This window comes from Garra rufa, chromosome 18 (assembly GCF_049309525.1).
Source record: "Garra rufa chromosome 18, GarRuf1.0, whole genome shotgun sequence".
NCBI lineage: Eukaryota > Metazoa > Chordata > Actinopteri > Cypriniformes > Cyprinidae > Garra > Garra rufa.
In genome coordinates, this window is record NC_133378.1 from 19,673,887 (window position 1) to 19,701,593 (window position 27,707).

Genomic DNA, 27,707 nt, shown 5'->3' on the forward strand with positions numbered 1-27,707 from the left:
TTAAGTCCCTGTTTTAATTTGTTTATTTCGATAACTTTACAGTAGGGTCAATTTGTTAATTTTCAGTACATTTAAATAACATATGCTTTAAAACAATTGTGTAAAATTTCCTGATAATTTACTCACCCCTGTCATCCAAGATGTTCACATCTTTCGTTCTTCAGTCAAACTGAAATTAAGGTTTATGAGGAAAACTTTCCAGGATTTTTCTCCATAGTGGACTTCAATGGGGGGTCAGCGGATTGAAGGTCTGAATTGCAGTTTCAATGCAGCTTAGTCATTTTCTTAAAAAGTAATTTTTATACTTTTTAACCACAAATGCTCATCTGTACTAGCTCAAATGCTATTGAAAACTAGCCCAGTTTTTTTTTTTCCCTGTGGATTACCCGTTGGGGGTCCTCTCCTTTGAAATGGGGAGATAGACATACCAAGCTTTAAAAAAACTGCAGATTTGGCAACACTTAGTGTGACTTAGCCTTGATTCTTACAACAAATGACTCTTATGAACCAAAAGTGAGCCGTTTCTTTTTAGTGAATCAAAAACATACATTGTGACCAGGGTTGCCAGGTCTGCAAAACAAAACCAACCCAATTGCTATTGAAAACTAGCCAAATCGTGTTTTTTTTCCCCTCCTTTGAAATAGTGAGATGGAGAGATCGCTTTAAACTGTGGACCAAAAAAACAGTGTTGCCAAGTCTGCGGTTTTCCTGCAGGCTGAGTGTGACTAGTGTTAGTGTTAGTCTTGATTCTTACAACAAATGACTCTTATGAACTGGTTCTTTTTAGTAAATAAAAAACGGAGAGCAGCAAATGTGAGTCTTGAGACAAAAGTGAGCTGGTTCTTTTTAGTGAATAAAAGCATACATTATGACCAGGGTTGCCAGGTCTGCTAAACAAAACCAACCCAATTGCTATTGAAAACTAGCCAAATCGTGTTTTTTTTTCCCCCTCCTTTGAAATAGTGAGATGGAGAGATCGCTTTAAACTGTGGACCAGGAAAAAAAAGTGTTGCCAAGTCTGCGGTTTTCCTGCAGGCTGAGTGTGACTAGTGTTAGTGTTAGTCTTGATTCTTACAACAAATGACTCTTATGAACCGGTTCTTTTTAGCGAATCAAAAACAGAGAGCAGCAAAAGTTAGCTGGTTCTTTTTAGTGAATAAAAGGAATACATTGTGACCAGGGTTGGCAGATCTGCTAAACAAAACCAGCTTAATTGGTATTGAAAACTTCCCAAATTGTGTTTTTCTTTCTGTGGTTTTCCCCTCCTTTGAAACAGTGAGATGTAGAGATTGCTTAAAAAAAAAAAGCCTGCAGAAAAACCAAAGACTTGGCAACACTGAGTGTGACTAGTTTTGGCCTTGAATCTTACAAAAATGTGCTATTATGAACCGGTTCTTTTTTGTGTATCAAAAAAGTGAAGCAAATGTTTGTCTGCCTCTTGAGACAAAAGTGAGCTTGTTCTCTTTAGTAAATTAAAAACATACATTGTCACCAAGGTTGCCAGGTCTGTGAAATAAAACTAGTCCAGTTGCTATTGAAAACTAGCTCTGTCGGGGCTCCCCTTTTTTTGAAATGGCGAGATGGAGTGATCACTTTAAACTGCGGACAAAAAAAAAAAGAAACAAACTGCAGACTTGGCAGCACTGTGAGTGACTAGTGTTAGTCTTGATTCTTTTCAGCAGTTTTTTTTAATGAATAAAAAAAACAGGACAGCAAGTGTTAGTCTGAGTCTTGAGAAAAAAGTGAGCTGTTTTTTTTTTGTGAATAAAAAACATGCAATGTGACCAGGGTTGCCAAGTCTGCAAAACAAAACCAGCCCAATTGCTATTGAAAACTAGGCAAATTGTATTTTTAGTCCGGGGAAACACCTCCTTTGAAATAGCAGGATAGAGAGATCGTTTTAAACCGTGGACAAAAAAAAAAAAACTTGGCAACACTGAGTGTGACTAGTGTTAGTCTTCATTCTTACAACAACTGACTCTTATGAACCACTTATTTTAAGCGAATCAAAAACAGCACAGCAAATGTTAGTCTGACTCTTAGGACAAATTACTCTTATGAACCGGTTCTTTTAGTAAATCAATAAAACAAAGCAGAGCAAATGTTAGTTTGAGTCTTGAGGCAAAAGTTAGCTGGTTCTTCTTAGTGAATCAAAAACATACAATGTGACCAGGGTTGCCAGGTCTGCAGAACAAAACCATCCCAATTGCTATTGAAAACGTGCCGGATCAAAACTAGCCTCCTTTAAAATAGCGAGATAGAGTTCGCTTTAAACCGTGGACTAAAAAATACAATCTGTAGGAAAACTGCAGACTTGGCAACACTGAGTATGACTAGTGTTAGTCTTGAGTCGTACAGCAAATGACTCTTATGGCTTCTAACGGCTTTCTTTTCAGTGAATAAGAAAACAGCGCACAGCAAATGTTAGTCTGAGTCTTTGAGACTAAAGTAAGCTGGCTCTTTTTAGTGAATAAAACACATACATTGTGAACAGGGTTGCCAGGTCTGCTAAACAAAACCATCTTAAATGCTATTGAAAACTAGCCAAATTGTGTGTGTTTTTTTTTTGTGGTTTTCCCCTCCTTTGAAATAGTGAGATAGAGAGATCGCTTTAAAAAAAAAAGCCTGCAGGAAAAAAACTGGCTTGGCAACACCTTTTAGTAACTAAAACACATACATTGTGACCAAGGTTGCCAGGTCTGCTAAACAAAACCAGCTTAAATGCTATTGAAAACTAGCCAAATTGTGTTTTCTTTTTTCCGTGGTTTTCCCCTCCTTTGAAATAGTGAGATAGAGAGATCGCTTTAAAAAAAAAAAGCCTGCAGGAAAACCACTGACTTGGCAACACTGAGTGTTACTAGTGTTGGCCTTGAATCTTACAAAAATGTACTATAATGAACAAGTTATTTTTTGTGTATCAAAAACAGAGTGCAGCAAATGTTTGTCTGCCTTTTGAGATAAAAGTGAGCTGGTTCTCTTTAGTAAATTACAAACATACATTGTCACCAAGGTTGCCAAGTCTGTGAAATAAAACTAGTCCAGTTGTTACTAAAAACTAGCTAAGTTGTTGTTGTTGTTGTTGTTGTTGTTGTTGTGTTTTTTTTTTGTCCCCTTTTGTGAAATGGCGAGATGGAGTTATCACTTTCAACTGCAGACAAAAAAAAGAAACAAACTGCAGACTTGGCATCACTGTGAGTGACTAGTGTTAGTCTTGATTCTTTTCAACAGGTTTTTTTTAATGATTCAAAAAAACAGCACAGCAAGACAAAAGTGAGCTGTTTTTTTTAGTGAATAAAAAACATGCAATGTGACCAGGGTTGCTAGGTCTGCGAAACAAAACCAGCCCAATTGCTATTGAAAACTAGCCAAATTGTATTTTTTGTCTGGGGAAACCCCTCCTTTGAAATGGCAAGATAGAGAGATCGTTTTAATCCGTGGACTAAAAAAAAACAACAACAATTTGGCAACACTGAGTGTGACCAGGGTTGCCAGATCTGCTAAACAAAACTAGCTTAAATGCTATTGAAAACTATCCAAATTGTGTGGGTTTTTTTCTTCAGTGGTTTTCCCCTCCTTTTGAAATAGTGAGATAGAGTTCCCTTTAAACTGTGGACTAAAAAAAACAATCATGCAGGAAAACTGCAGACCTGGCAACACTGAGTATGACTAGTGTTAGCCTTGAGTCGTACAGCAAATGACTCTGATGGCTTCTAACAGCTTTCTTTTTAGTGATTAAGAAAACAGAGCGCAGCAAATGTTAGTCTTAGTCTTTGAGACTTTGGAAAATCTGCAGTTTTCCTGCAGATTGTTTTTTATTTAGTCCATGGTTTAAAGGGAACTCTATCTCTCTATTTCAAAGGAGGGGAAAACCACTGAAACACACACACACACACACACACACACAATTTGAGTGAGCTGGTTCTTTTTAGTGAATAAAACGCATACATTGTGACCAGGGTTGCCAAATGCTATTGAAAACTTCCCAAATTGTGTGTTTTTTTTCAGTGGTTTTCCCCTCCTTTGAAATAGAGAGATAGAGTTCCCTTTAAACCGTGGACTACAAAAAAAAAAAAAAAAAACGATCTGCATGAAAACTGCAGACTTGGCAACGCTGAGTATGACTAGTGTTAGCCTTGAGTCGTACAGCAAATGACTCTGATGGCTTCTAACAGCTTTCTTTTTAGTGATTAAGAAAACAGAGCGCAGCAAATGTTAGTCTTAGTCTTTGAGACTTTGGAAAATCTGCAGTTTTCCTGCAGATTGTTTTTTATTTAGTCCACGGTTTAAAGGGAACTCTATCTCTCTATTTCAAAGGAGGGGAAAACCACTGAAACACACACACACACACACACACACACAATTTGAGTGAGCTGGTTCTTTTTAGTGAATAAAACGCATACATTGTGACCAGGGTTGCCAGGTCTGCTAAACAAAACCAGCTTAAATGCTATTGAAAACTTCCCAAATTGTGTTTTCAGTGGTTTTCCCCTCCTTTGAAATAGAGAGATAGAGTTCCCTTTAAACCGTGGACAAAAAAACAAAAAAGACAAAAAAACAATCTGCATGAAAACTGCAGACTTGGCAACGCTGAGTATGACAAGTGTTAGTCTAGAGTCATACAGCAAATTCTTTTTAGTGAATAAAACGCATACATTGTGACCAGGGTTGCCAGGTCTGCTAAACAAAACCAGCTTAAATGCTATTGAAAACTTCCCAAATTGTGTTTTCAGTGGTTTTCCCCTCCTTTGAAATAGAGAGATAGAGTTCCCTTTAAACCGTGGACAAAAAAACAAAAAAGACAAAAAAACAATCTGCATGAAAACTGCAGACTTGGCAACGCTGAGTATGACAAGTGTTAGTCTAGAGTCATACAGCAAATTCTTTTTAGTGAATAAAACGCATACATTGTGACCAGGGTTGCCAGGTCTGCTAAACAAAACCAGCTTAAATGCAATTGAAAACTTCCCAAATTGTGTTTTCAGTGGTTTTCCCCTCCTTTGAAATAGAGAGATAGAGTTCCCTTTAAACCGTGGACAAAAAAACAAAAAAGACAAAAAAACAATCTGCATGAAAACTGCAGACTTGGCAACGCTGAGTATGACAAGTGTTAGTCTAGAGTCATACAGCAAATTCTTTTTAGTGAATAAGAAAACCGAGCACCGCAAATTTGAGACAAAAGTGAGCTGGTTCTTTTTAGTGAATCAAAAACGTACAAGTGACCAGTGTAGTCTGATTCCAGAAATCAATATTTTCGGCAGTTCTTTTGTTGCAATACTGCATTATATTTCTTACTGTAAGAGTATGTACGCAAATTAGACATGTTTAGCTGAAATGAATCAAATCAAGAGCTTGTGAATCTGAATGAAGTCAATTTGGAAAATCAATACCAAGGCCTAATAACCTTCAAAAGTATTAAGATTTCCAGTATACACTTATTTAAACAAAAACAAATTCTGGGCACATAAATGCACCCCTGCGAATCGATGGCCCCATAACCGAGTTTGTCATAAACCTGCAGCCAAAGGCACACGCTTCCATGGTGTAATGCAGTCCGCCCCAATGATTCATCCCTCCTCTACACCGCATGGGAAATACGAGGCCGTGGCCCGATCAAAAGAGCTCTGGCAATAATACGCTCAGTTTATTCTGGAGTAAATGAAGAGTAACGTCACCAGCGATAAGGTTATCAGCAACAGTGATGTCAGACCTTCATCTGGATGCAGGTGGGAATTAGCTGAATTCCCCAGGCCTGAGGATCCTGTTTCTGACCCCGTCTTCCTAGTAAATACATTCTTCAAGCACTGATGTAACTGCAATCTGTTTTTATTATTCCTTTGCACGATGTGGGGTTGCGGCGTGATGACACGGTTCATGTCAGAGTAAAAACAGCTTTCAGAGGCGCTGTATGATCATAATTATGGGCCAGAATTGGGGGTTGTAGGGCACTCCCACCACCAGCAAAGCTACATGAAAGCTTCATGCTTCACAGCTCTCAGATTGCACTTCTCAGTTTGGTATAAAAGGTTTTGGACTCCACACTGACCAGAGAGAACGATGGGTGACTTTAAATATAGTGTTACCGCAGCTGCAATCAACCTGGCAGATGATGCACCGTGGAAAAAGATACAGAAGAACACCTTCACGCGCTGGTGCAACGAACACCTGAAGTCTGTGGAGATGCAGATCAGCGATCTTAAGGTCGATCTGAGCGACGGCCTCATTCTTATCTCACTGCTGGAGGTCCTGAGCCATAAGAGGATGTTTAGAAAGTACCACACGCGACCTACCTTCAGACAGCTCAAGCTAGACAATGTTTCGGTGGCTTTAGAGTTTTTGGATTGTGAAAAAGTCAAGTTGGTGTCTATAGGTGAGTTACAACCTGCCTGAACTCTTTCAAGAGGAGGGGTTCACAGCACTCTATTAGTGGTTTTCTTAAGTCATTTTCAACCCATGTGAACAACGTTTTAAAGATGAAGTTTCTAAATGTCTTTAAAGTTCGCAATGAAGCAATCTGCTGTTTTGAAGTCAGGTGTACAAAAATATGTACAATGTTTTCAAACTTATTATTATTATTATTATTTTTGTAAGCGGTAACCTAAGGAAGCCCATTTCTGCCAATGAATAATAAAAAAAATTGTAATATAAACTTGGAATTGTGAGAAATTATTTATTATTATTGTGAGATAAAAACTTTTAAAAACAGACTTTTTTCTCATAAATGTGAGTTTATATCTCGCAATTCAGACTTTTTTTCTCAATTGCATGATACAAACTCGCAATTCTGACTTTTTTCATAGAATTGTGTGATATTAACAAAGTTGTGAGAACTCCATTTTGACTTTTTTCTCGCAGTTGTGAGTTCATATCTTGACTTAATTCAGAATTGCGTGTTATAAAGCAAAATATTAACTCACAATTCTGAGAAAAAAGTCACAAAAGCGAGAAACTCGCTTATGTGAGAAAAATGGAATTGTGAGTTTATATTTGTGATAAAATCTCACAGTTCTGACTAAACTCGGAATTGTGTTATAAAGTCAGAATAGCAAAATATAAAGAAAAAATGCAAGATAAACTCGTTAATTTGAGTAATAAAAGTCCGAACTGTGAGTTTATATCTCACAATTCTGACTTTTTTTCTCAGATAAAAAACTTTTTGACTTTTTTCTTACAGTTGTGAGTTTATATCTCACAAATCTTACTTAATAACTTGGAATTGCAAGATATAAACTCAAAATTCTCAAAAAAGTCAAATGTGAGATAAAAACTCATAAATAAACTCATAAAAAAAGTCAGAATTGTGAGTTTATATCTCGCAATTCTGACTTTAGAATTCGCAATTTTGAGTTTATATCATGCAATTCTGACTTAATTTCTCAGAATTGCAACTTCATATCAATTCTGAGAAAACAAGATTGTATCACTCAATTTTAAGAAGAAAAGTCAGAATTGTGAGATAAAAAGTTGCAAGGGACCTTTTTTAATTTTTTGTTAAGTGGCAGAAACGGGCTTCCATATATTAACGCTATAGACGCTTTGCCATGCTTTTTTTTTAATTTAGTAAATATATTCTGATTTTTTTATGTTATAAGCACCTACTGCAGAAATAAAAAGGGCTAACTTTATAAATTATTCTGTGTTCATATTCTCCTTAAAATAAAAGCATGTAATTAGAATGAACAACCTATAATTCACCTGTAATTATACTAATTAGACAAAATAGTACTTATAGTTGTCTGTATGCTTTGAACAATGTTTCTGGCTGACAGCATTTAATTTTCTGGCTGACGGCTATTACACCATGTGCGAGAACGGCAGGTTGAGTTTTGCCTAAAACATTCACTTAAAACTGTTTAATATTCATTGATAATTATAGTGTTTGGTAGGGTTGTTATTGTTAACTAAAGCTATTAAAAATGATTACGTTAATTGAAATGAAGTTGAAATAAATATTAGATCGAAATATAAAAAATACTAAAGTAACACTGGTCAATAGCATCAGCATTGTATCTATGTATATAACTAACAGTTTAATTTTTCTTTTAAAGGCGGCCAGCTGTAAAGTCAGTACGTACTGTTGACTGAAATGCATTAGCATTTCTTCAGAATGACATTATGAAGTGTTGAGCTCAGCCTTCACAGATAATAAATGATGAATTGCTGATCCCACATGTTTTTCATATAAATTCCTGTGGCCCCTTTCCTAATTGGGGAGGGTAGGTTTTAGGTCAAAGTGTCCTAGTGTCAAGCTTGTCCTGGACCAGAAAAATGTTCCCAGTTGAGCTTGGATGTACTAGCTAAATGACAAAAAGCATTTGGTGGAGATATTGTTACCAAGAGAGTCTCCAAACTGAAAAAAACAAACACTTTCAATGTCTCCATACAGACAGTAAGGCCATAGTGGATGGGAACTTGAAGCTGATCCTCGGTCTAGTGTGGACCCTGATACAGCATTACTCCATCTCCACCCCGGTGTGGGAGGATGAGGCAAACGATTCTGTCTCCAAACTAACTCCAGAGATGAGGCTTCTGGGATGGATCCAAAACAAAGTCCCCGATCTGCCGATCACTAACTTCAGCCAGGACTGGCAGGATGGCAAGGCCCTCGGTGCATTAGTAGATGGACTGGCACCAGGTAAACTCCTCATGATCATGTGATTTCTTTCTTATTCCATGTGTTGAAAGAACAAAATGCCTTTTGGCAGAGGATTTTCATCTTACGAAATGATTGTTCTGGTTTGTGCAGGCTTGTGTCCTGACTGGGAGAGTTGGGACACGGTGCACCGAGTGAGTAACACTAAAGAAGCCATGCAGCAAGCAGATGACTGGCTTGGGATTCCACAGGTGAGTTCAACCAGAATAGACTGGTTTGTTATCTTGCATTTTAATAACATCCTTAGTAATTGTTTTCCTCATATGTTAATTTATATGTATTTTTTATAATTAACCTAATCAAGGTCATAGCCCCAGAGGAGATTCTTGATCCAGCTGTGGATGAGCAGTCAGTGATGACGTACCTCTCACTTTTCCCCAAAGCTAGACTGAAACCTGGAGCTCCACTCAAGCCAAAGAAAGGTTGGGTTCATTATAAACCTCTTGCTGTTTAGTTTTTAGTTTTTGTCACTAATAATAAAAAGGAAAGAGGGGGAAAAAGCATCTTGATGATAATAAAACATTTGTTAATGGGAACACTTTCTGCAGGTTACATTGACACATCAGTAAGTGATCAAAATTGACTTTGTAGTTATGAGTGAATCATTAAATTATACATTCGTGACCCTGGACCACAAAACCAGTCATAATGGTAATTTTTTTTTACTGAGGTGTATACATAATCTAAAAGCTGAATAAATAAGCTTTCCATTGATGTATGGTTTGTTAGGATAGGACAATATTTGGCAGAGAAAAAATTCGGAATCTGAGTGTGCAAAAAAATCTAAATTTTGAGAAAATCGCCTTTTAAAGTTGTCGATAGAAAATTCTTAGCAATGCATCAAAAATTAAGTTTTGATATATTTACCTTAGGAACATTACAAAATATTTTCATTGAACATGATCTTTACTTAATATCCTAATTATTTTTGGCATAAAAGAAAAATCTAGAATTTTGACCCATACAATGTATTGTTGGCTTATTTTATGGGCAGAGCCTATCTGGTGGCAGTAAATGACAGTTTTTAAGTAGCGGTCTATAGAAGCCATGGAATAAGATATTTTAAAAAGTTAAATTTAAGTTTATACTTTAAAAATCTGAGTTTATTCTCGCAGTTCCAAGATTGTATCTAACAGTTCTGATAAGAACAGTGAATTTTTCATTCTCTCTTTTACTATCAGCTCAGAATCATGAGTTTATATTCCACACTTCTGGCTTTTCTCCTCACAGAATTGACAAACTCACTTTTGTAAACCGAGTAGTTACTATAGTTAAATCGCATTCGAAATACGAGATATAAGAAAAAATATTTGAATTGTAAGATAAAATAGGTAATTGTTAGGTTTTATTTTATTATTTCTTTAATAGTATTTCATGCTGTAACTGTAGGGCTAATATAATATGTTCCTTATGAACTCTATGTGTAAATATTATGTAGACCTATTGTTTAAATCAAATTTATGCTTTAAAAGTAAAATTATCATAGCAAGTCTCATCCATTAGTCTGTCTGTTTAGATGTCTGCGTTTAGCTTCAAATGTCTTTAAGGACAGTATTTTATAAAATTGATTCGCATTCGCATACTGACATCCAAAGGCACAACAATACATTTTTAACCGTTTCACTCCACTTGTCATCAGTGTTTTTCTGCCACCACAATGCGCATGCAGCTGCAAGTAACATAATTGTGACATCTATTCCAAATTGGTCTATTTATCACACCTGCAGGGCTGTTTTTGGTCCCAATATCAGCAGCACCTGCGACCTCTTTCCTACAGTCAACACTTTGATCCTTTTATGACATGTAATTGACTGTCATTAAAGAAAATGAAAATTAGCCCATTATTTACTCACCCTTAAGCCATTCAAGGCATATATGACTTCCTTCTTTTAGACAAATCCAATCACATTAAAAAATGTCCTGGCTCTTTCAAGCGTGATGTGGCAATATGCAAAATTAAAGTGATTATTACGTTTTAAATATGGATATTTTTCTTACAAAAACTAATCGATTCGCTACAGGAGGCCTTTATTCACCCCCGGGAAGCAAGTGAGGCACTTTTTATTATGTATGGATGCCCTTTATTTGACTACTTTTGATCTGTTGAAGAGAAACACCCGCCTATTGCCATGATAAAGCTTGAAAGAGCCAGGACATTTTTTAACATAACTCCAGTTGGATTTGTTTGAAAGTAGGAAGTCACACCTAGGATGGCTTGAGGGTGAGTAAATAATGGGCTAATTTTCATTTTTGGGTGAACTAACCCTTTAACATGTTATGTTTCAGTTACCCAAATCTAATTGTTTTCATTATGTGTACAACCTTGTGAACCTTGGGTATAATTTGAATTAAAGGGGACATTGGATTTGCAATTTTCTACAAGTTGGTGTCTGCAACATATTTTGGTTAAAATTCCTCAATGGTCGTGTAAAACAACACCCTTTTTACCTTGTGAAAAACAGCTCTGTTGACAGCGACCCATTTGGTGCCTGCCTCTTTAAATGATAATGAGCTGCTCACCCTGCCCCTCTCTTCCATTTTTTATGTATTTGGTTGCATGTTACCATCAAAAACAAAAACTCTGCGTCCTCAGTGGCTCTGATATTGGGAGAAAATAAAGACTCTTATGTTCACTTTTACATCCAACTACAAAACATCTGCATTGCTTGTGAGACATTGTTGTCGCTACAGCTGCTCGAGCGCGGAGAAAATGTCAGACAATGTACAACTGGCTGAGGGCGGGTACAGAGTATGATAATACGGGACAGTCTGTCAGCGGTCGTGGGTGGGGCCTGTGCAGTATGATGTCATACTGCTCAGAAAATCAAAACAGCTTGATAGTTAAGACTGTTTGGTTTTTGGATTAAAAAAGTAATTGATTTTTTTTTATCATTGTAGGGTGGTTGTGACACATTTATATGCAAACCATGTAAAAGTGAATTTTGCATCTGATGTTCCCAGTGCAGCTTAAAATCTCATTTTCTTTTTCTTTTCCAGTGCCTAAACCCAAAGCCTGTCGTGCCACGGGACGGGGACTGCAGTCCAAAGGCATGAGAGTAGGTCAGCTGGGCCAATTTAAGGTGGACACTCACAAAGCTGGGCCTGGAAATCTGGAGGTCAATATTAGAGACCCCAGTGAGTAATAACCCATGATCTCTCTATAACCTGTATAAATATGTACACATAATTATGTAACCCCTCTGAGGTCGTCCTGTTATCCTTCTTTTTTTCAGATGGCAAGAAAGTATCTGTCACACAGAAAGATGCACATGAAGGTGTATATACCTTTGAATACACACCCACTGCTGCAGGAGATCACACAGTGGACATCACTTGGGTTGGTCAGCACATCGCCAAGAGGTTAGCTCTCATTCAAGATGGTAAGACCAGAGAAATATTATCATTTAATTTGAATAAGTTTCTTATTCTTCTGTTACAGCCCATTTAAAATCCATGTTGGTTCAAAAGCTGGACCACAGAAGATCCGAGCATGGGGTCCAGGACTAGAGGAAGGGACTGTGGGCTTGTCAGCTGATTTCTTAGTGGAATCTGTTGGTGCAGATTCTGGCATGCTGGGTGAGTGGATGTTTATGTAGATAATGTATAATAACAAAACGGTAAGCTAAGCAAATTAAATATACCATATTTTATATAAATGTGACCATGAACCACAAAACCAGTCATAAGGGTTTTTTTCATGAATTTTACATCAAAGCTGAAATAAGCTTTCCATTAATGCATGGTTTGTTAGGACAGGACAATATTTGTTCAAGATACAACTATTTGAAAATCTGGAATCTGAGGGTGCAAAAAATAAAATGTTGAGAAAATTGCCTTTAAAGTTGTCCAAATTAATTTCTTAGCAGTGCATATTACTAATCAAAACTTATGTTTTTATATATTTACGATATCTGAGAGGAGTGTGATATTTTAATGATATTGGAACGCCAATAATTTCACCGGACATTCAAACTAATGCTTTATTGTGAATATGAGAATGAGCTGAAGAATGAATGTATCAGATGTAGGTTATCACACTCACTCAGTCCATCTCTCTCTCATGATACTCCACTGTACATAATACACTGAGCTTTTAATACAGTAATACAATAAGCTTTCAGCGAAGCAGCTCAACGTTCCTTCGTTACTAGTTCTAACGTGACGTTTTCGAATTAGAGGCTTGGGCTCATTGCACGGTTGTGATTTGGCCATAGTAATCACAATGTGCTGATATATTGCTTGTGTGTTTCTATACAGATACATAATAACAAAATGGTATAACTAATATAGTTATATATGTGACCCTGGACCACAAAACCAGTCATAAGGTTAAATTTGACAAAACTGAGATGTATGCATCATATGAAAGCTCAATAAATAAGCTTTCTATTGATGTATGGTTTGTTAGGATAGGACAATATTTGGCTGAGATACATCTATTTGAAATCAGAAATCTGAGGATGCAAAAAAATCAAAAAGACTGAGAAAATCACCTTTAAATTTGTCCAAATTAGGTTCTTAACAATGCATATTACAAACCAAAAATTACATTTTGATATGTTTACAGTAGGAATTTTACAAAAAATCTTCATGGAACATGAACTTTACTTAATTTCTTAATGATTTTTGGCATAAAAGAAAAATCAAAGATTTTGACCCATGCAATGTATTTTTGGCTATTGCTACAAATATACCCCAGCGACTTAAGACTGGTTTTGTGGTCCAGGGTCACATATTTATACTTTATATTCAGTTTTATAATTATATCACTTTTTATCTTTCCAAGGTTTTGCCATTGAAGGTCCATCTCAGGCAAAGATCGAGTGTGATGACCATAATGATGGCTCCTGCCTCGTGCGGTTCTGGCCGACTGAGGCCGGTGAGTATGCTGTACACGTGATGTGTGATGATGAAGAAATCCAGGACAGTCCCTTCATGACCTCCATCAAACCTAAGAGAAAAGACTCCCGCCCTGACAAGGTAAACTCTTGTATCCTCTCCTATTAATCTGTTTTGCAGACATGTGTCCAATGTTAGAGCCCTTGCTATTCTCAAAGAGATTCATTTTATATGCATGACACGTTTTCATTAGATGTGAAATTATATCATTAGGTGAAAGTCGAAGGACCAGGTGTTTCCCAAACTGGCTGCATAGTGAACCTTCAAACCGATTTCACTGTAGATGCCAGGCAAGCTGGTGAAGGAGAAGTCAAAGTTTATGCTCAGGTACTGATACAGTGAATTTTCTTTACATTTAAGTAAAAGGCAATTTTAAATTTTTTGAGCAATATGACTTTTTCACAGAGAGAAGATGGAGAGTGTGTAGATGTTATTGTTGCTTCTGAACAATCTGGAGTCTTTGTCTGCTCCTACATCCCTTCATCTCTCTCCAAACACACCATTGCTGTGGCTTGGGGAGGAGTCATGGTTCCCGGCAGTCCTTTCATTGTAAGTGCATATATTGATCTTGAAAAATAATGGTAAACATGATCGCACAATGTGTATGGATTGATATACAACAACAACTAATGCTCATTCTGATGCATTTCATTTACATGGTCTAATGTAGTTAAAGAAAACTCATTTTCCCCAATTTGGTTTGCATCATGTTGCATTAATGTTCCAGCATCTGTTGCCTTATTGAAATTCCATTTCATCTCGCACTGGCTTTAAACCTGTCTGCTGATGATGTACTGCTGCTTAATGCTGCAGCCAGAGCTCACAGGAATGTATTAGGATGTTTATTACTCTATTTGTACTGGCATTCCCTCTGTCAAGAGGGAATGAAACTATGCTTATTGAAATCACATGTGAAAAAACATGCATTAAGAAATGATCCAATGAGCACTGAAATATATAGCTATAATATATAATCTTGAGTTCTTCGGAAGCCTGTGACTGCTGCTCTGTAAGATTTTGTATGATGCACTGCATCACTGCTGTTTCAGGTGACACCTCGCAGGATTAAGATTACACCATGTAGCCCAGTCTGGTTTAAACCAGATGGATCAGAAATGTATTACTCTGGTGAGTTTAAAGAAACAGTTTTTCTAAAAATGAACATTTTGTCATGATGATGATTTCATATCTATGGAAGCCTGTTTCCACCGCTAAATTAAAAAATGTTATTATGACTTTTTATCTCACAACTGAGACTTTTTTTTTCCCTCAGAATTACTTGATACAAACTTCCAATTCTGCATTTGTTTGCAATTCTGGGAAATAAAGTCAGAATTGTGAAATATAAACTTAAAACATAATTCTTACTTTTTTCTCAGAATTGCAAGTTCATATTTCGTTATTGTGATTTTTTTTCTCAGAATTGCAAGTTTATGTCTCGCAATTGTGATTTTTTTTTCTCAGAATTGCAGTTTAGATACAAACTGCAATTCTAACTTTATAACACGCAGTTGCAAGTTATGTCAGAATTGCAAGGTATAAACTCGGATTTGTGTGATGCAAACTCATATTGGCAAAAAAAAAATTCCGATTTTATATCATGCAGTTCTGAGGAAAAGTCACAATTGTGAGATATAAACTTGCAATTTTGAGAAAAAAGTCAGAATTGTGAGTTTATATCTTGCAATTCTGACTTTATTTCTAAGAATTGCGAGTTTGTCTCATAAAAAAGTCACAATTGTGAGATATAAACTCTCAATTCTGAGAAAAAAGTAAGAATTGTAAGTTTATATCTTGCAATTCTGACTTTATAACATGCAATTGCAAGTTATTAAGTCAGAATTGTAAGATATAAACTCGCATTTGCAAGAAAAAAGTTACAAACTTGTACTGTATTGGCGGGAATTGATTGTGAGTTTATATCATGCCATTTTGTCTTTATTTCTCGGAATTGCAATATTATTTCTCAGAATTGTGGGTTTGTCTCGTAACAGAACTCGCAGTTCTGAGGAAAAGTAAGAATTGTGAGTTTATTTCTTTCAATTCTGACTTTATAACACGCAATTATTATGTCAGAATTGCAAGGTGTAAACTTGCATTTGCGAGAGAAAAAAGTCACAATTGTGAGATACTAACTTTTGTCAAAAATAAAGTCAGAATTGCAAGACAAAAACCCATAATTCTAAGAAAATAATTGTGACTTTATATCTTGGGATTATAACTTTAGAACATGCAATTTGTTAAAAAAAAAAAGTCAGAATTGTGAGATATAAACTCGCAATTCTGATAAAAAAGTAAGAATTTTGAGTTTATATCTTGCAATTCTGAGAACTGCAGGTTTGTCTCGTAACATAAATTCGCAATTCTCAGAAATGAACACAATTTTTTATTTCTGAGAATAAAAGTCAGATTTGTGAGTTTATATCACGCAGTTTTGATTTTATTTCTCAGAATTGCGAGTTTATATCTCAATTCTGACTTTATTACTCACAATTGCAATTTTATATCTCACAATTCTGAGAAAATTGAGAGATGTGAACTCGCAATTGCGAGAAAAAAGTCAGAATTGTAAAAAAAAAAAGTCTTTTTTTTATTTATTTTTTATTCAGTGGCATGAATCAGGATTTCATACTTATGGATTCGAACAACATAAAATTGATAATTCCAGTTATTTTAGATAATAAATGCATTGATAATTCCAGTTCTTTTTTTTTATTAATTATTATTATTATTATTATTATTTTAAAATATTAAAAAGTACCATCACCTCTTAATCGTGAATATAGTGATACTCATGTCTTAGATATTTTTGATTTTATATTTGATTGTGTAAAGATGATGAGATTCACCTTGATGAAGACTTTCCAGAGAATGTACGGCCTGGGGGTCATGGAGAGCTTGTTATGAGCATAGTCAGCCCATCAAACATCCCAGCCGATGCCACAAAGGTATTGGTTTTACACATTCTGTAAGTTAACTCAAAGCGCTTGAACAGTGTAGTCAGATGTTGTTTGTTTCTTCAGGTGAGGGCTCATGGTCCAGGCCTAAAAGAAGGTTTTCTTGGAGGACAGGCAGAGTTTATCATTGACACAAGGAGAGCAGGCAGTGGAAGACTTGCCATACGAGTGGATGGACCCTGTGAAGTTACACTACAATGTCTGGACAATCAAGATGGCACTTGTACAGTGTTTTACCTCCCCACAGAGCATGGGGTGTACACAATAAATGTGCTTTTTGACAATTCTCACATAACTGACTCTCCTTTCCAGGCTGTTATACAAAAGCCAATTGACCCATCTAAGGTTTTGGTAACAGGCACTGATCTGCTACAAGGGAAAGTCGGTGAACCTTGCTTTGTAAATATAGACTGTGCAATGGCAGGATTTGGAGCGCCATCTGTGCAGGCTGTCTCCGACTCAGGAGTCATTGTCCAAACCGAAGTGAGGGAGAATGAAGATGGCACCTACACAGCGGTTTATGTGCCTCTAACTGGAGGCATTTATACACTGCTTTTGAAATATGGAGGAAAGGAGGTGCCCTTTCGTAAAGTCATGGTGGATTCAAAGATCTACAAAAGCCACGTAAAAGTGCGGAGACAAGGTGAAAAGACCCTTAATGTTTGTCGCATTGCCATTGGTTTGAATTCAGATTATGTTGGTTTAAATAAGTTCTCTTATTCATTCTCATCCATTCTGCTGTTTCAGGCGCTGTGGTTGGTGATCAGGAAACTGACTTGAGTCAAGTTGTAGCAAATGGTTTGGGTCTCCAAAAGGGCCTCGCTGGACATCCAAATGTCTTTCATGTAAACGGCAGGTAAGGTAGAAGTTCATTTCAGGTATGCAAAAAAATAACTGACATCCCCATTTGATCCATAATGTTTCTCTTTCTCAGCAGATCTTCAGTTGATGATCTGGACATAACAGTGGAGGGTCCGTCTGAGTGTCAGGTGATGTGCAAAGATAGCGGTGAAGGCATGATTAATGTGGAATATAGTCCTTCATTGCCTGGTGACTATAAGATCACCATTACCTGTGGAGAGAACAACATTCCAGGTCAGCTTTACATAATGAGAAACAATTGCTATTTTCCTGTATTTTATTTGCTTCATTTTTATAAAATAATACCTAGCATGAGATGTTTTTTTTTTTTTTTTGTAATTTAATGGTATTACCCTAGTAAAAAAGTAATAGATTTAAAATGCATTTATTTTATACTAAGTATATTTCAAATTTACACATTTACTGACATATTGCTCGAGACTTACTGATATAAAAATTGTAATTACTACTTGTGCACAATGCACATTTCTAAAAATTAAGGCTAAAATATATTTTATTGACACTATTGATGAAGATTGTATAATCTTTAAATAATATGTGTCTTTAAATGCAAAATATTTAAGGTGTACCTGAAGCATACTTGCAATCGTTCCACTGTAGCGCAATCAAATATACTTAATTATATCTTTAGTTGGACTTTACTCTAATCTAATGCTGTAAAATATACATGAGAGTTAGTGGGTACTACATTACTATAATATTCAAGGTTAAAATAAACTGATTTGTATACAAACACTTAAACTACACCCAATGAAATTTTATTATTAATAGTTGCAATTACATAATTATATTTCTACTCAAATTTGTTTTTTGAAATAAAAGCATTTAAATGGTGAGTGTCATAAAGATTTGACAGATTTATTCAAACATAAATTAAACATTAAAAAACTGTTAAAATTATAATGTATATGTTATATGGTGCATATATTTAGCAAAATGCTCCTCTCTAGAGTTCATTTTTGACTAGCTGACTAATGAGTCACCTAATATGGTTTTTCTGCGGTAATTGTGACATTATGTGACAAATTGTTTACAAATTGTTATATTGATGTCTTAGCGTGGTTGAAACACTTATTAAGTGATTACATGAGACAGGATACAAAAGTAACAAAGCACAAAGCTTATTGTGATTTATTGAATGGGAGGTGTGCTCTGCTCTCATTCATTAACTGAAAACAGGCTAGACTAATCGATTCTTGGCATTTAATAATTGATATTGTTATAAAAATGAGATTCGATTAACATTGAGAAACCAATGTTTTTTTTTTTACCCAGCCCTACTAGGTATGATCAAGTTGTTTTTACTAGGTTTTTTACTAGATTACTAGGTGAATTTTAGATTTTTTACACTTATTAATCCTAAATGTCATATATAGTTTGTTAATTGTTAGATATTTGTTACCCACAATCTATCACCATGATGATTGCATTGCTGCTTACTGCTGTCTACATTCAACAGGAAGTCCATTTATAGCATCAGTGAAGGATGTTTCAAGTACTGCAGACTCTGGAGTCTCTCTGCAGTCAGGGATTTGTGCATCTACAAATGCTGATACTCATGGTAAGTATTTTAGTTTTTTTTTCTTCTTGAGATTAAATGTGTCCAACACAAAAGTCATGTCTGCACATTTGCCAACAGGTACTGAAGTGCCAGAGATCAAATACAATGGAGATGGGATTTACAGATCGAGTCCACGTCCATCAGTGGAAGACAGAGATTCCTTCATAGATCCTCAGAGTCCTTATGAAAGCTGTCGGTTAGATCATAATTTTTCAATGTAAAGCATAATATTATATAATTATCTGAACACCTAGCAGAATACTTTCCAAAAGCTGATTGTATCTATATTCTCTATTCTCTTTATAGCAGTCCCATCCAGTTCCAAGCGCTGTCTAATTGTGACCATAATACAGAGCTTCCCTCAGCTCATGGTGTGAATATGGCAGAGATTATTGTTCCTGGTATCAAAGGTGGAATCTGTAGTAGAACCCCCCAAAGTGTTACAATTGACTGCAGTAGCAGTGCAGAAACACCAGAGACTGTTGTTGTGGTGAGACCTGATGGTGAGCACAAAGTAAAATGATTCAAACACTCACATTTGCAACCACTGGGGAAATCACTATTTCTGAGAACTTTGAATGTTTGCACTGTAGGTTCCACAGAGCTTCTGGAGCTGACAAACAATGGAGATGGCAGTTATAGTGTTGTCTATTTGCCCACCATGGATGGATGTCACTTATTAGGGGTGAAATTCACTAATGAGCAGAGTTTCAATAGGTAAGACATGATAGTTGCATAAAAAACTGTGCAGGAGATATGTTAAAATTTGTGGTTAAAGTTATTAACTTCTTTTTTTTTTTTTTTACACAGACAATTAAAGTTTGAAGTGTTGCCAGTAGATGACACCGCTGAAGTTGATGTGTCAGGTCCAGGTCTGACATCAGGGATGTGTGCCTGGCGTCCTCAAACATTTATTGTCGACTGCACCTCCACAAGAAAAGTTGCACAGTTTGTTGCCATAATGACACCAGATGGTATTACACCATATCTATTATATTATACACTGCTACTAATTCCATATTTGAGTAAAAAGTGTTCATGTTGCAACTTTTGTTCATAGGTTTGACTGAGACCATAGATGTTGAAGACAATGGCGATTGGACATACACTGTGAACTACAGTCCTTCAATGGAAGGGCTTCATTCCTTAATGGTCAAATATGCTGAAGATGATTCCTTTTGCAGGTATGATTTTGCATTCATGGGCACAAAATATTGATTAAATGCATAGGTTGTGTCCTATAGAGAAATTAATGCGTGTTATTGTTAATTTACAGTCCTTTCAAGTTTCATGTGTTGCCTGTGCCGGATTCTGGTGAACATCATTCTGATGATAAACATTGCCAAGGCTCAAGGAATGGTACTCCAGTTTTTGGATTGGACTTAGAGGCACGAGTGCGTGTAAACACTCCTCAAACCTTCACAGTTGATGCCAGTAGCACTGGAGAGCCGCCAGAGACTGTAGCTGTTGTTAGACCTGATGGTGAGAACATAATGAACGTATTGTTTGGTCTAACTCTAAACAACAGAGATTGACTCATTATTTTCCTTTGCAGGAAAAATCAAGTTATTAAGTGCAAAAGACAATAGAGATGGAACATACTCGGTGTCGTACTCCTCTTCTGTAGAAGGATCTCACTCGATCATGGTCAAATATGCCAGTGATGATTCCTTTAGAAGGTAATTTTAGTGTGAAGCCACCCAATACATGCTTTTCGTGTTCACAGGTTTTTATTTCACGCTATCTTTCAGTCTTCTCAGGTTTAATGCCATACCTTCTCACTCTGGTAGAAGTGATGAAGATGTCTTAAATAAAGAGAAGCTTTTGAGTCAGGAGGGAAGTGTCTACGCTCCTCAGACAGTTGCTGATGGCTGCGGTGTGGCATCAGAGATTGTCACCACAGTGAAAGATAACATCCAGAACGGTGAGTTTGAAATACTGCTGACATTTGCATGCTAGTTTGTTTGATAGGGTAATCAATTACATGGGGTTTTGCATGTAGGTTCAATCAAACTTGCAGATGTGATGGACAACGAGGACGGAACTTGCGCACCAAATATGGAGGGCCCAATAGACAAATGCAGCAGTGAAGAGACTTTGAGAAGGTAAACAGTGATTTAATTCTTTTTTAGGCAGTACTGTCATGTACGATTGCTTGTGAGACATTTTCTCATTTCTAGAGAGCTGCTAGAAACATTTGGTGTTTTATTTGTGTCTCAGTCTCTCTGAGTTCCAGGCAGACTTGACAGTTGAAAATACAGAACAGATTTGTGCTCAAGTTCCTCAGTCGTTCAAAATCAACTGCAGTAAAACCGGGAAGCCCCCTGAGTGTGCGCTGATGATAACCCCCGATGGTGAGGACCAGCTTTGCTGGAAAGGCAAATCAGATTTCTGTTGCTGTATCTTGTGTAATTGTCAGAGCTTTGTACCTACAGGAAATGCTGAACTGACAGAGGTTCAAGAAAACGCAGATGGAACTTACTCTGTGAAATATTCTCCCAGCATAGAAGGTCTTCATTCCTTAATGGTCAAATATGCTGATGATGATTCATATTGCAAGTAAGGTTTTTTTAATAACTGAAATAATTAAAATTAAAAATAATAGTAGTATTTATAATAGTGTGTGTGTGTGTGTGTGTGTGTGTGTGTTTAAAATAAAAAAGTTAAATGATTCCATTGCATAAATATTCATACCCTTATCTGGGACACTTTTTTTAGTTAGGAGCATTCATATTGCTTGTAGATGTTACTACACTTCGAGAGAAGTTAACCTGTGGCAAATTCATTTGAATGGGTATGATTTGGAAAGGCACACATGTCTTAATAAAAGGTCTAACAGCTGAAAATGCATATCAGAGCAAAACCCAAGCCCTGATATAAAAAAGAACTGCCTGTAGAGCTCAGGGACAGGATTGCATCAAGTCTCACATCTGTGGAAGAGTTCAGAAAAAAACTGCTGCATTGAAGGTTCACAGAAACATATAGTCTCCTTTACCCTTAATGGAAGAAGTTTGAAACAACCACGGCTCTTTCTAGAGCTGTCCTCCTGGCAAAACTGAGCAATTGATTGAGAAGGGCTTTGGTTAGAGTGGTGACCAAGAAGCTAATAGTCACTCTTGTTGAGCTTCATGATCATATGTGGAGATAGGAGAAACTTACAGAAGGACAAACATCACTGCAACACTCCAGCGATCTGGGCTTTATGGTGATGTGGCAAGACTAAATCCTCTCCTCAGGGAAGACACGTGAAAACACACTTGGAATTTGCAATAAAGCACCTTAAGGACCCTCAAACTGTTAAAAACAAGATTCTCTGGTCTAATGGACCTCAATTCCAAGCATCATGTTTGAAGAAAACCAGGTACTGCTCATCATCTGCAGAGTACCATCCCAAAAGTAAAGTGTGCTGGTAGCAGTCTCATGCTGTGAGGCTGTTTTTCAGCAGCAGGGACTGAGGGACACGTCAGAGTAGAAGAAAAGCTTAATGCACCAAAATATTGAGAAAACCTAAATGAAAACCTAGTCTAGAGCATTTAGAACCTCAGACTGGGCAAAAGGTTCACCTTCCAACAGGACAACAACCCTAAGCACGCAGCAAGAGTGGCTTATAGACAACTCTATCAGCCATGGCCTGGGCCTGAACCCAATCAAATATTTCTGGAGAAACCTGAAAATGTGAGTCTGCCCCCATCCAACCTGACAGAGCTTGAGAAATTAAGAGGTGAGGAGAAGAATGGCAGATAATTGCCAAATCTTAATGTGCAAAGCTTGTCGCATCAGACCAAAAAGACTTGAGGCTGTAAGGTGCTTCAGCTAAGTACTGAGTTATGGGTATGAATACTTATGCAATGTACTTATTTCAGTTTTTAAATACATTTATGAAGTTGTGACAATTCTGTTTTTACTTTGTCAATATGGTGTATTCAGTGTAGATTGATGTGGGGAAAAATAAATTTAAAGCAGTTTAAAATAAGGCAGCAAAATAAATGTGAAAAGGCATTTTATATATTCATTTTATTACAATAAAAATAAAAATCATGTTTTTTTCCTAATAATCATTATTATTATTATTATTATTATTATTATTATTATTATTAAAGTAAATCTTTCATACTGCTTGTTTTTCAGTTCTCTGAGGTTTCATGTCTTGCCTCACTCTGCTAGGAAGGATCAACATGTAACCAATACAAATAAGGTTTGTAGTGGACAATTAGAGGAAGATCTCTGTGTTCGAATTCCTCAAACTTTCCCAACTTCCTGCAACACTAATAAGGCCCCAGAGACTGACCTTATGAAGGCTGACGGTGAGGTCCTTATTATATAACCTGCGTCTATCTGTGTGGAAGTCATCAGATATTCTGAGAAACATTGTTTGTTTCTGTATTGATTTTGTAGGCACTGCAAGTCTTGAAGTGTTAAATAATGAGAACAAGATCAATGCTGCAAAACACAAGCCCTCCCCTGAAGGCTCTCACTCCTCAGCTGTGAGAAATCCCAGTGAGGAGGATTTTCAAAGGTAGGAAGGCCATTACAGTCCAGTCTCTGTCTAATCCATATGCATTAATCAGTCTCTCTCAATATCCCGATTCATTATTCACTCATTTGTGCTCTGTTTATCCCTTAATTAATTGTGACATGAATTATAGTCACCAGCCATCATCCTCACACAAACCTCAAGGTTTTCAAAACAAGGTATGAATGTGTGAAGTTTCTTCAAGGTTAATTTCAATCTATTTAATAATGTTTTCAGTCCTTGAGACATTTTCATACCCTGAATGTCTTTAACACCTTCATTATTTCTCATCAGGTTGAGGGCAGGAATGTAATTCCTCTTGGTGCCATTAATCAAGCAGGGTTTATGTCCTGTGGTATAGTCTTGCCATCAGACTTAAGTGAACATGAAATTACAGGTGAGCTGTTGTCTGGATTCACTTGTTCATTTTAATAATCACACACGGCCTCACATTATTATTTTAATGGTATTCACAGGTGAGGTGATCACACCGTGTGGAAAGACAGCACAGGCTGATATGATTGATAACAAAGATGGTACCATAACTCTAAAATTTGATCCATCAGAAGAGGGTCTTCACCAGCTACTAATTAAATCGTCCAGAAATGATCTACCAGGTTAGACTATGGAAAACATTGAATTGTGTGGGGCTTTTTAAATTTACATTACTTTACCTGATATAGAAATCAATTTTTTTTCACAAGTTCTGGTTGTTTAGAGGCTCCTTTGGACGTTATCTAAGGCCTCTTGTTTGAGAACCACTATTTTTGTTTTGGTTTTCTTTTTTTCGTATATTTGGCATAGACCTCACTGAATATCCGCTTTATAAGTTTATTGAATGTATTTGCTCTTCTTAATTTTGACTTAATTTGTCTAACAATAAACACTTGTGATATTTATTCTGTCAGAACAGTTTAACTATGATTCTTTCTCTCTTCTGCAGAACTTCCACTGCAGTATTATGCAAATAGTCTTGTTAATCGCAGCACAATGGCCTATGGACGTGGCCTTGTGTATGGAATTGCAAATGAGACGGCAACATTCACCATCTGTCAGGAAGATTCAGCCTCGAGTGAGCATTTGTTTTATGTTTCCATAATAATGTACTGTGCACATTTTTGTGCAGTTGTACTGTATATTGTTTGTACATCCAATATTAGTTGACTTTTCATTCTGTGTGTCTATAGAACCAAGAATTGTAACAAAGTCAAGTGGAAAGTGTGCTGAAATGGAAATAATAATAAAATATAGCTGCAAGCAGCATTTACTGGGGTTCAAGTGCTTAAGGCATTTAAGCATATAAGGAAAAAGACATTATATATTATTTAGCTAGGCTGTACCCACCTAAATCAATGATTAAAAAAGCATTTACCATTTACCACTGTGTTTTTGAGACCTTTTTAACTGCCTTTAAATCTTTTTAATCGCCCCTCCCAGTGGCCAATTTCTTTCAAATTTCTTTCAGACCTTTAGGGCTGTGAGTTAAACAGGCCCATTGAGTTTTCTTTCTGATTGGCCGCTGTTAACCATGTCTAACGGGTGCTCAAATTTTGTCGGCCAATTGTGGCCAGGTTTTTTGAGATGCACAAATGTACTTATAGACACTTGTGACACTTTGGATCAAGACCGTGTACACTGATTTCCATGTTGAAAGGACAAATTGTTGCGCAGTTATAGCCATTTTTATGTTTTCCCCTGTAATAGGGGAAATATGTCATTCCATTCAGGGGTTATAGGGACTAAAAGTAGCCCTGCCCCTTTGGAACGTTTTGGCGTCCCTTTGCGACAGTGAGTTGAAACTAAGTTAAACTTTTTTTGATAATTATTGATATTCACTCTCCAGAGAATCTTTTTGCACTGGCTTGGTTCCAATCGTGAGAAAAACTATGACTAGTTTGCAAAAGTAGTTTTTTTTTTTTTTTTAAATGCAAAATACCTGAAATTTCGCTGGAGTCACGATCGAATCTGAGTTGTGCGTGCACCATGAGCCAAGGATTCCAACGACATAAGACACTTGAGCCAGTGACTAGCGGTTTAGGAGTTATAAGCGATTTCGTACTTTTGTTCGCTGTAGAGCCCCCGTCAAGCCAATTGGTGCGAGCCTTGGTCACGTTGTCGGCGGTGTGAGTACTACCATTTCTCTAAGTTTCAAGTCTCTATGACTTACGGTTTGGTCTGCACGATCAGTTTTAAGTTGAGATCGCTGATCCGTGACCATTCTAACAATTATGGACAAAAAAACACAAAGACACAAGACTGTGTATTTAACAATTTTTAAAGGGAACCCCGGGTATTAATACTTGTATGGCTTAATATAACATAAATAATGTCTCTTACTGAAATATGTAGTAGAAAACCCATTAAAGATGTACATTATTAAAAAAAAAATCCACATGTTTTATACATATTTTGGACTATGGTGGGCACCATTATTTTGAAGATGTACAATGGTTGCACTCGGTGAGCTACTGGTGCCACCAGTTGCTATCTTTACTGCAACACAACTCTGAAAATTAAATACTGATACGAAGACCACAGCTACTGAAAGACCTTACGGTTGGCCATGTATATAAGCATAGGCTTAAACCAAATGCCGTCTAAATGCTCCTGATAATGAGTGAAATCCACACTGAGAAACTCCTTCAGAGCGTTGTCATGTTTACATCCTGCCAGGATGGCATCTAGTGTTTCTTGTCTCTGCTGTTTGTTAGCTCTTTCAGTAGCTGTGGTCTACTAAAAGCCTTATAGGCATTAGGGCTAAAGCAAAGTGAACAAAGACGTAGGTCTTTAGGAAGTTTTATTCGTCCACAGGCATCTTCCCATTCTTTTCTCCTTTTCTTATTGTTAGGAAAGCAGTGAAGACTTGCATTGCTTCTCGTTGCACTTCGACTGAAAAGTCAGTATATCATTTTCTGAGTTGTGTTACGGTAACAGGTAATGCCAGTAGCTCACCGAGTGCAACCATTTCACGTCATTGAAATAATGGTGCCCCCCATAGTCCAAACTATGTATAAAACGATGTGAATTTTTAAAATATTTTTCTGTTGCATTCTATGGATCACAGAATCATGTATGTGTTATTTGTTCAGGTGAACTGGACATCACAATTGAAGGTCCATCTGAGGCACATGTGCACTGCTTGGATAATGAAGATGGCACTTGTACTGTGAGCTACTTTCCAACTGAGCCTGGAGATTATGAGATCCAAATTCAACATGATGACATGCCTATCCAAGGAAGCCCTTTCAAGGCAAAAATTGCTGGTATGGCAACCCTGACCAACCTCAAACCAGTATTCATAATGTCATAGTGATCAAAGCTTAAATGAATAGAAGCATGGTTTTTATATACCCAATACAGATGGAAATATGACAAGGTCACAGGTAAAACTGGGCAGCGCAGTTGACTTCACCCTGGATATCACTGAAGAAGATCTTAGCCAGCTCTCCGCCAGCATCTTGTCACCCACAGGCAATGATGTACCCTGTTTGCTGAAAACACAACCTGACAGACATCTCGGTGAGCCGTCTATTAATGTACACACAGCTGCAGTTGGGAGACAAGTGAAATGAAATGACAAGCATTAATGAGCCTAAACAAATATGGTGTAGCATTTGACCACCTCAAATGAGTTTAAGCACACCTACATCCTTAGTGTCACTGTCAGACTTCATTAGAGGTGCACTTTGTTTGTTATGCAGGTGTATCATTCATCCCCAAAGAGGCTGGTGAGCATCTGGTCAGCATTATGAAGGATGGGAAGCATGTGAGCAACAGTCCCATCTCTCTTTCCATCAGTCAGGCGGAGATGGGAGATACCAGCAAGGTGAAGGCCTTCGGCCCAGGCTTACATACAGGGCACACCTTCTGCATGTCTGAGTTTGTGGTGGACACTTGGGATGCAGGTATGATGCTATGTAATCAAATTAATTGATTTATGGCTTACATTAAGATACGGATTGTGTCTAGATGCAGCAATTCTGATATTTAGTCTAAAGCTAAAACTATTTTTTTTACCTAAACTATAGGATATGGTGGGCTGACGGTTGTAATTGAAGGGCCCTGTAAAGTAGACGTTCACACTGAAGAGCTGGAGCATGGAACCTGCAATATATCGTACTGCCCAATCAAGGCTGGGAATTACAAAATCTCCATTAAATTCTCAGATGAGCACATTCCAGGTTAATAGAGCTGCCTTATGCATCCACATGTACTTTTTATATGCATGTAATCTACAAGGACACA

General features: G+C 36.9%; 1 protein-coding gene across 1 annotated transcript in view; it reads left to right on the plus strand.

The window, feature by feature from the left end:
- The first annotated feature begins 6,054 nt into the window (after nt 1-6,054).
- The window catches only part of flnbb (filamin B b), a 29,279-nt gene continuing 7,626 nt past the window's right edge, over nt 6,055-27,707 (plus strand). The window contains exons 1-37 of the mRNA XM_073822665.1: nt 6,055-6,367; nt 8,384-8,632; nt 8,744-8,841; nt 8,955-9,072; nt 11,648-11,785; nt 11,884-12,010; nt 12,090-12,226; nt 13,437-13,630; nt 13,763-13,876; nt 13,955-14,098; nt 14,599-14,677; nt 16,385-16,497; nt 16,573-17,149; nt 17,254-17,362; nt 17,444-17,601; nt 18,848-18,949; nt 19,037-19,145; nt 19,259-19,452; nt 19,543-19,666; nt 19,760-19,923; nt 20,010-20,133; nt 20,226-20,431; nt 20,505-20,628; nt 20,701-20,873; nt 20,952-21,054; nt 21,170-21,303; nt 21,385-21,508; nt 23,078-23,253; nt 23,345-23,465; nt 23,596-23,641; nt 23,757-23,859; nt 23,939-24,079; nt 24,406-24,534; nt 26,552-26,725; nt 26,823-26,981; nt 27,164-27,367; nt 27,491-27,643. Coding sequence (XP_073678766.1) covers nt 6,055-6,367; nt 8,384-8,632; nt 8,744-8,841; nt 8,955-9,072; nt 11,648-11,785; nt 11,884-12,010; nt 12,090-12,226; nt 13,437-13,630; nt 13,763-13,876; nt 13,955-14,098; nt 14,599-14,677; nt 16,385-16,497; nt 16,573-17,149; nt 17,254-17,362; nt 17,444-17,601; nt 18,848-18,949; nt 19,037-19,145; nt 19,259-19,452; nt 19,543-19,666; nt 19,760-19,923; nt 20,010-20,133; nt 20,226-20,431; nt 20,505-20,628; nt 20,701-20,873; nt 20,952-21,054; nt 21,170-21,303; nt 21,385-21,508; nt 23,078-23,253; nt 23,345-23,465; nt 23,596-23,641; nt 23,757-23,859; nt 23,939-24,079; nt 24,406-24,534; nt 26,552-26,725; nt 26,823-26,981; nt 27,164-27,367; nt 27,491-27,643 — 5,755 coding nt within the window. The remainder of the gene's footprint in view (nt 6,368-8,383; nt 8,633-8,743; nt 8,842-8,954; nt 9,073-11,647; nt 11,786-11,883; nt 12,011-12,089; nt 12,227-13,436; nt 13,631-13,762; nt 13,877-13,954; nt 14,099-14,598; nt 14,678-16,384; nt 16,498-16,572; nt 17,150-17,253; nt 17,363-17,443; nt 17,602-18,847; nt 18,950-19,036; nt 19,146-19,258; nt 19,453-19,542; nt 19,667-19,759; nt 19,924-20,009; nt 20,134-20,225; nt 20,432-20,504; nt 20,629-20,700; nt 20,874-20,951; nt 21,055-21,169; nt 21,304-21,384; nt 21,509-23,077; nt 23,254-23,344; nt 23,466-23,595; nt 23,642-23,756; nt 23,860-23,938; nt 24,080-24,405; nt 24,535-26,551; nt 26,726-26,822; nt 26,982-27,163; nt 27,368-27,490; nt 27,644-27,707) is intronic.